This window comes from Cryptotermes secundus, unplaced genomic scaffold (genome assembly GCF_002891405.2).
Source record: "Cryptotermes secundus unplaced genomic scaffold, Csec_1.0 scaffold259, whole genome shotgun sequence".
In the NCBI taxonomy this organism is placed as follows: domain Eukaryota; kingdom Metazoa; phylum Arthropoda; class Insecta; order Blattodea; family Kalotermitidae; genus Cryptotermes; species Cryptotermes secundus.
Genome location: NW_019742445.1, coordinates 18,470 through 27,552, shown reverse-complemented (window position 1 = coordinate 27,552; position 9,083 = coordinate 18,470). Strand labels below are relative to the sequence as shown.

The 9,083-nt window shown below is 39.5% G+C and overlaps 1 protein-coding gene across 1 annotated transcript; it reads left to right on the top strand.

Moving 5' to 3' along the window:
• The first annotated feature begins 1,796 nt into the window (after positions 1-1,796).
• Positions 1,797-5,079, top strand: LOC111873150 (tubulin alpha-1 chain). The gene is made up of 3 exons (XM_023867614.2): positions 1,797-1,901; positions 2,658-2,880; positions 3,703-5,079. Exons 1-3 carry the CDS (start codon positions 1,899-1,901, stop codon positions 4,827-4,829), a joined length of 1,353 nt encoding a protein of 450 aa, XP_023723382.1. The 5' UTR covers positions 1,797-1,898; the 3' UTR covers positions 4,830-5,079.
• The last annotated feature ends 4,004 nt before the right edge of the window (positions 5,080-9,083 follow it).

Here is a 9,083-nt window from a genome sequence, read left to right as displayed (position 1 = left end):
ATACCATCAGTACAAGACAATCACATTACTAACTTTGAGAATGAAGAGATCCAGAGATTTTGAACCCGGGACCCTACATGTGAAAGCACTTATGTCTTAGTTTAGGGCAGACAACAAACATATCCTTTTCATAATTGCCTCGACCCTCTAACGGTCATCCAAGGTCCAGGTAACAGAATAAGTTGTTCCTGTCTAAATGCGAAAATCATGTCAACTTCTTAATGGGTGGGTCTCCCTAATAAATCAGTCACTCTATTGAAATGGCTGAAAAGGAACATGCGTCCATTAAAGAGTATTGAAAGGTTTGGACGGTTACAATACTGCGAAGAGAGATGATCTTCGATTATCTCTGACAATGCTACAACCAGATATACAAAAACCTGCTTCTTTTCATCAGCCGCAAGGATCTCACTAAACCTATGGGACACTAATATTATTGTAATATTTTTTGTCAGGAGCATAATTATATAGTGTAAATAAACAGAACATTATATAAGTATACATTCTATTATAAATAAAGGTTTTTGTTAATAAACCCCTTTCTTATTATCAATATTCCTTATGCTATAAACAAATAATAATTGTTATAAATAAAAGTACAGTTGATAAAGTACATATTTATAATCAATATTACATTTATTATAATTAAACAATAAACAATAATTAAACACAGAACTGAATGAGAGCCACGAGCAAAAAAAGGTTGAGAACCACTGATCTAGATAATCGGCTCAAAGATGGCGGTAATTTTGATACAGTGCAAAAATTCTGAAATAAACCTAGCCAGATTCACAAATTTCGTCCGATATGTGAACAGAGCAATTAGGCGCAACTACACATCCTTCAGTTTCTCAAGGTGTTCTGTGCACCATGGAGCTACTTAGTTCTGGTAGGCCTACTGGAGTAACAGGGGATCTTTTTTTTGTGTGCACCTTGAATTAAATTTATATGAAATGTTTATTTTGTTGTCGGTTTGTTGAACGGCTGTTTCTCAACTGCATAGTGTCCGAGTCATGCTGAAAGAGACGTATGCGCGGTTATGAATAATGAAGAAAGATTGGAAACAGCATAAGATATAGACCTCTTAGAGATATACGTACGACATATACACTGTTTTGTATCGTTTTTCGGTATGAATTTTAAATGAAATACGACGAAAACGAATGTGTGCNCTTCTACCCTGAAGATGGAAGTGATACGTTCCTCCGAAACGTCGGTTAACACCACATATACACGGTGCCAAATCCCAGAAGACTGCTTTCTTCAAATGTGTGCCTATTCACTATACCATCTTCCAGCACGAAGGACAAATTTGGTAACTGAAACTCACAGTGGATATGCTTCTCTATTATTTTGGTGTACATTTCCAACGTCTTGTTGTAACAGTCATCTGGCAAAATGCCTCGTTGCATTACATCCAAAGTTAGTGTTTCACCAGTTTCACTCACTTCAAGGCATAAACAATCAGGTCGGCCAGTTCTACCTCTCTTTGCCCCACCCCGCGTAGTGTAAGATCTAAGGCAACGCTGTAAAGTCGTTGGCCGCTTTGAATACAAGAGATATTTTGAAAAGAATTTAAATTTAAAATTGCATTTTTCAATATCCAAATTATACGTTTATATATATATTATCCTTCAATATCCTATAATCCAAGTGCCTATACAAATTAACTATGTTTAAATTCGCCAATGAGACGGCCCGACGTGTGAACCGCACCCATGTGACATCATACCACGAGAGGAGAACCAATAAGAAAGCTACACAATGTGACGTCACAAAAATATATAGATGAGATTTGTGACAGACGCTGACATTGTCTGTTTGAGGAAGCGTCGTTGCTTGCTTCTTGATAACGGAGTGTTTTGACTTTTTGTGTACTAAGATATTTTTCTGCCAAAATGGTGAGTATTATGGTTGGGCAGTTATTAAATACATTAGTATAATGAGGAATGATTTTACGTTCTGTTCCCGTAAATTTTCAGGCGTTTGCATATCACATAAGTACGGAATGCGTTACTGCCGAAAATGGTAAAAGAGTTTTCACAAGTTGCGGAATTGAAAGATTAACCATGTTTGTGATAACGAAAATCTGAAGTTATTGTGTTTGTAATATTACTGAAATAAAGTGAAGTTTATGGACAGAGTTTGACGTGGCAGTTGCTACATGTCGGCAAGACAGGGAACTGAATTCACACTTTTTTTTTTTGGTCGAAGAATTGTAGTTTTGTGCTGTGGAAAATGAGTTTCTTTGCTGTTAACGAGGTTTTGTATTAAGACAGTTTTCGGTATACGGAACCGAAAGCATGTCTTCTCGTGGAGGCGATGACTTCACCTTAAAAGCAGTTGGGAATTTCGAATATCAGTAGTTCAAAGAGACGCAGTTTAAATGGAAATAAAAGAGTTACATTGAAAGTCTACTACAACGGAAAAGCAGTTGGGAATATAGAATATCAGTAGTTGAAAGAGGCTGCTACAAAGGGAAGTGAGTTACAATTTGTATGGTTTGTGCGTCCTGGCATTTGAATTTAATGCATTAAGACTAGCATTATGTAGTTAATTCCAAGAGGTGTAAGATTAAAACACAGTGTGGGTGCTGAATATTTCGTGATGTGACATTGGTGTTGCAACAAGATATTCAGAATGTTGTATGTTTTCAGCGTGAATGTATCTCTATCCATGTTGGGCAAGCTGGAGTGCAGATTGGCAATGCTTGCTGGGAGTTGTACTGCCTTGAACATGGCATTCAGCCTGATGGTCAGATGCCATCTGATAAGACTCTTGGAGGTGGTGATGACAGTTTTAACACTTTCTTCAGTGAGACTGGTGCCGGAAAACATGTTCCAAGGGCAGTTTTTGTGGATTTGGAGCCTACAGTAGTTGGTATGTGTATTAAAATCATAAGCATATTCTATCGTAAGCTGTATGCAAGTGCTAAAGCAATTATAGCATTTTGAATTAGAATGTTGATTACGTAAGTAGGTAGGTAGGCAAGAGTATTGTAGAGTAACAGTAAGAAGGGGTAGTAATTGCACAAAGTGAAGGAGGTGGCTTATAAACAACAATCAGTTCTTTGAGTTGAAGCATGCTGTTTGTAACAAGACTGTTCTATGTAAAGAGGGTATGAAAGGAAATATGAAACTTGTTCAGATTGAGGTAAGTGTGTTTGTCTCACTGCCTTAGGGGTGGATTGAATGTTGCCCATTGTAAAGGGGTCATTGAGATCATGACGTTTGCATCATCTGCTTGTAAGACTACTGCTAATGCTTGATTGTCCAAGTATAATCTATTATCTAACTCACCATCCAGTATGTAGGGCAGTAATGGTGGAGCTACACTTCAATTATGCATGGTTCATAATTAATTTTAGGCATAGGTACAACTTAACTTTACCTAGGTAGAATTTGGGAAAAATTCTGTCTTAGGATGAAGTGACTGGGATGACTTGTCCTTTTGGTAGTTTGTGACTTCCAGTTGGAAGGTTACTGGATGAAAAGACTCTCAGGAACATTGTAGCCCGAATCGTGAATTGACATGTTACATCAACTTGTACCTGCAGAGTATCCATATAGAATCATACATAGGAAAAATCATTTACCAGCAGTTATGTTAAAATAGGACATTGAAGCAGCCTTAACACATCGGAGTTATGTGTAGGGTTGCATGCAGGTATTGATAGTTGAGCATAGACTGATGTGTCCACAGATGAGGTCCGCACTGGAACATACCGACAGCTGTTTCATCCTGAGCAGCTGATCACAGGAAAGGAGGATGCAGCGAACAACTATGCCAGGGGGCACTATACAATTGGCAAAGAAATTGTGGACTTGGTTCTGGACCGAATCCGAAAATTGGCTGACCAGTGCACTGGTCTTCAGGGCTTCTTGATCTTCCATTCCTTTGGTGGAGGCACTGGCTCTGGTTTTACATCTCTATTGATGGAAAGGCTCTCTGTTGACTATGGAAAGAAGAGCAAACTGGAATTTGCAATTTATCCTGCCCCTCAGGTTTCCACTGCTGTTGTTGAACCTTACAATTCTATCCTAACCACCCACACCACTCTGGAACATTCTGACTGCGCCTTCATGGTTGATAATGAAGCCATTTATGACATCTGCCGACGTAATTTGGACATAGAACGCCCCACCTACACCAACCTCAACAGACTGATTGGCCAGATTGTATCCTCAATAACAGCTTCTCTCCGGTTTGATGGCGCACTGAATGTGGACCTGACTGAATTCCAGACCAACTTGGTGCCCTACCCACGTATCCACTTCCCCCTGGTCACCTATGCACCTGTCCTCTCCGCTGAGAAGGCATACCATGAGCAGCTATCTGTCGCAGAAATTACAAATGCCTGCTTTGAGCCTGCCAACCAGATGGTGAAATGTGATCCTAGGCATGGGAAGTACATGGCCTGCTGCATGCTGTACCGAGGTGATGTCGTGCCAAAGGATGTTAATGCCGCAATTGCAACAATTAAGACCAAACGCACCATCCAATTTGTAGACTGGTGTCCAACTGGCTTCAAGGTTGGCATCAACTACCAACCTCCAACAGTGGTCCCAGGAGGTGACCTGGCAAAGGTGCAGCGTGCTGTGTGCATGTTGTCGAATACTACAGCCATTGCCGAAGCATGGGCTCGCCTGGACCATAAGTTTGATCTCATGTATGCTAAGCGTGCCTTCGTTCACTGGTATGTTGGTGAGGGTATGGAGGAAGGTGAATTCTCAGAAGCTCGTGAGGATCTTGCTGCCTTGGAGAAGGATTATGAAGAAGTCGGCATGGACTCTGTTGAAGGAGAAGGAGAAGGTGCTGAGGAGTACTAAATGGAAATTTAGTTTTGTGCCCTGAAGTAGGGTGATTCTTAATTTTTCATAGAGTTATGGTACTCATTACAGTACATTTTTTATTTTGGGGCCATTCTTACATTTTTTTTCAACATCGACTTAATGTTTGAATTAATAACAATTCTCAGTTACTGCATTTGTTCAGTATAATGTTCTTTGAATTAAATACAATTTTGAATTACTCCATTTTTTAGTATAATGTTCTTTGAATTAAATACAGTTTTCAGTTGTTCAGTATAATGTTCTTTCAATTAAATATAATTTTGAGTTATTCCAACATCTTAATACAATGTTCTTGGAATTATAATATTTCAGAGAGATCATTCCTATGTTCAGCATTTGCTAAATATAATTTTTCTGGCAGAGACTGTGTATGGTTTATTTTACCTTCACCCATCCATTAGATTTTAAGACGTGTAGGAAGTGCAGAAGTAATTCCACAAATTTTGGAGAATTTAATAAGTTAAATTCAGAATGTGTGTGGCACTGGGAGGTGTAAAATGAAGTGTTTGGGTTTGTGTGAATTTTTATTTTAAATGTTATCTGGATTTTCTTGGAAAATGATATTTTTTGAGGAGTTTCCAATGGTCATATTTTTGGGGAAAAATTTGCTTCAAGATCTTTTGTCATTGTTAAAAAAAAATTCACTGTGGTGAGGTGTTTGATTTCGGACAATGGGAAATCATGTTTTTGACATTCTGTAGGGATAGGAAGCAAATAGAGGTTCTAGTTTGATTGACCTGATTTAAGACCCCAGTATATCTGATAATCTTGGGAACATAGATGTCTACCTTGCTAATGGAGCTGAGCCCGTGTTAAGCCACCAATTCTGCAGCTACTGAAGAATTTCCCAGCACTTTATGGAACCCAAATGTTCATTACTGTGTTCAAAAGAGCCCTCTAGTGGTCAATATACTGAGCCAGATCAATCCAATCCATACCATGCTATCCTATCTATGATTCATTTTAATATTTTTCACCCACCTAGGCCTTGGTCTTCCCAGTGGTCTCCTTCCTTCTGGCTTTCCCACCAGTATCCTATATGCATTCCTCCCTCCCATTCATGCTACATGCCCTGCCAACCTCTCTCCTTGACTTGATTATGCAGTTTTCTCCAACCTCCTGTCACTTCATCACTCTTTGGTCCAAATATTCTCCTAACACCATGTTCTGAAACACACTCAGTCTATGTCCATCCCTTAATGTTAGAGAACATGTTTCACACCCATACAGAACCACAGGCTAAATTATAGTTTTGTATATTCTAATTTTTATGATTTTGGACAGCAGACAAGACAAATTTATCTGCACTGAATGGTAGCAAGCATAACTAGAGTTCAATCTCCTATTAATTTTCTCTTGAATTAGGTTTATGCATGTACCCCATTTGTGAAAATTATTCCAGGATATTTTTAAAAAATGTGTCACCTGTGGGAAGGACATCAGTATCCACTATTTGGGTTCTCTCTTTTTTTTTAAACAGGTAGGTATGAGAGTATTCATGGTATGTTGGCAGAGTTGTTTTAATGAAAAATTGTCAAATTAACTTTTGGAACTTACTTCAGTGTAAGTAGACATATCCACAATTTGCTTGTTTTTTTGGATGCCATATTTCTCGGTGGTGGTGTGGTACTAATGTTCTAGACTCATTTGGGAGATGCTGGGTTCAATTACTGTAATGGGAAGCAGCTTTCTTGACATAATTTTCTTGCAGGCAAAATTTTGGGAATACCTGAATGCAGCAGCTTAAAAATCATGTCATTGCACATGTTACAGAGGTATGGTCTCATACTGACCCAAAATAACATCCCGAAGAACCAGATTTTTACTTTTGAGTTTCTGATATGAAGTATTGCTGCATTACTGCATTAAGAGCTGTTGTTGAATTTCTGGTAAGAATTGCTAATAATCCATTTGATTTCGTTTTTTTTTTTATTGCTAGTGGGGTGGGACTAAGTCCCTTGTACTGCGGTCAATTCTGGCTTATTGTACCAGCCTCAGATGATAGGTGAGGGTGATTGTGGAGCAGTTGGTAGAATGAAGATTGGCAGGGAAACCGAAGTACAGTAAAACTTGGTTATAGCAACATCGGTTTCTGCGACACCTTGTCTATTGCGTCAAATATTCAGTGGTACGAACTAATTCCTCATAAAGCAACTGTTTTTATACCTTGCTTAGTACGACATGCACAAATGCATCAACCTCGTATGTAACGTCATTTTCATTCCTGAATTTCTCTGATATGGACATTGAACGTAATTTAGAAAGTGTGTATTGGGCAAGTAACAGGAAACAGATGAAGATAACTGATTACTGTACTCGTATCTAGGTACAGTAAGGCACAACAATTGATGTATTCTACTGTAATTTGGTGAGTAGGCCTACCTTTAATATACAGTATTAGTGCGGTGTGTACTGTCAGTGAAAAGCGCTGTAATATGTCTTTGATATTACACATTTGGGCAATTCCACGTTAATGTTAGGTTAGTCTGTACTTAATTACGTATTTCACTAAAAAATGCAACATTTTAACTCGGTTTTTGGTAGTTTTTTACGTGACTAACATAAGGCTACTGTGGAAGTGCCCATTTCGGTTACAACGACACTATTTTTAGGTCCCTTTGATGACGTTATAACCAAGTTCTACTGTACTTGGAGAAAACCTGCCTCAGGGCCACTTTGTCCACCACACATTCCACTTGACCAGACTCAGGGTCGAACCCAGGCCGCCGCGGTGGGAAGCCAGAGACTAACAATGAAGACATGTTGGATGGAGGTGAGTTGTCGGCTTCATGCCCTGGCCACTTTACCACCAGGTAAAGAGCTCCAGTACCCATTGGATAGGATGCTGGGTGGGCACCGTAGGTGGTCTGGACACTGCAGAAGAGAAACATTCCTTGCTCCGGTCAGGAACCGACTGAGCTGTCCTGACCCCTCTGATTTCTTTTGTCATAAAGTTAAAATTACCTCGAGCATAACCATTTCAAATCATTTTGTAGGTGTGGCAACACAACATGGTTATCTGGAAAACAATGAAATGAAAATATTCAGAAGGAAATGTTTGTATACAGTCATGATAAGTTAATGATGTTTGTTAGAATTAAAATCAACTAACAGAACTTAGATGAAGGAGTAGCGGCCTCTGTAGTCTAGAGGTAACGTTCCCACCTCATGACTCGTAGTACGTGGGTTCAAATACCCGGCGGAGGTCGTCGAATTTTTAAGGGCGGAAAAATTCAGGGAACAAGTCCTCCGGGAGGGACTTTAAGCCGTGGGTCCCATGTCATAGCTTTACGGCACGTAAAAGAACCTCATATCTCCAAAGGAGGTCACTGAGCCAAATTAACGGACGTTTCCCACCCAACAGCAGTCTCTAATACCTCTGGTAGATGGGGCAAGCATTATAGATACCTCTCAGCTAGTAGAGCCGATCTCGCTGGCTGGGCGGGACTGATGGTAAGCACCAGTACCGGTAGGATATAGAGGCTGGTAGAAATCATAGAGGGAAGCACAATGGACCAATACAGGTCTCAGTGCATGGGGAAACCCACCCTCTCCAATAACTAACTAACTAACTAGATGAAGGAGTCATTAGACATATTAGTTTGTTTACTAGAGAATATATGTGTCTTATAAGATATAAAATTTTGTGAGGATGGTATACAAGTATTATGTGTTTGGATATTAACCTTTGTCTTGTTTATTTTCTAAAAACCATCCTGTTTCTCTTTAAAAGAGCAACGTTTCTGAGACTGGATTCTGTCCCCATCCTCAGGTAAAACCTACTCAGTTGGGTCCAGTAGATAGAACTAGGCCATATCTTCAGATATCTATGTCAGTTTCAAGAATGAGTTCATAAACCAAACACAACACAAACCATCTGCAAGAGCTAAGAAAATATTGAATTATTGAAACTCCACACATATGAGGCCTTGCACCAGAGTAGTATCTCAAAAGAAATCATACATGGAGAGAAGCAATACTCCTTGTGGTGCCAACACAAGGAAAACAAATACGTACAAATACGTAGTACCCAATCCAACTACTCTTGATGGCGCTGTAGTATCTTGATTTCTGTTGTGGTGACAGGGGTCCAGATGGGACAGAGATCCACGCTGGTTTGACTGATCGGATGGTCCAGCAGAGACATGTGGGCTGATTCCTTTATTTCCTGTATGTGGCATTGGGCTCGATCTGCAAGACCTTTGCTCCATTCCAACACATTTTGTGGTC

Excerpts from the sequence above, each read along its gene's own strand:
- LOC111873150 (XM_023867614.2), top strand. Across the intron at positions 2,881-3,702 it reads TTTGGAGCCTACAGTAGTTG|ATGAGGTCCGCACTGGAACA; the intron begins GTATGTGTATTA and ends ATGTGTCCACAG.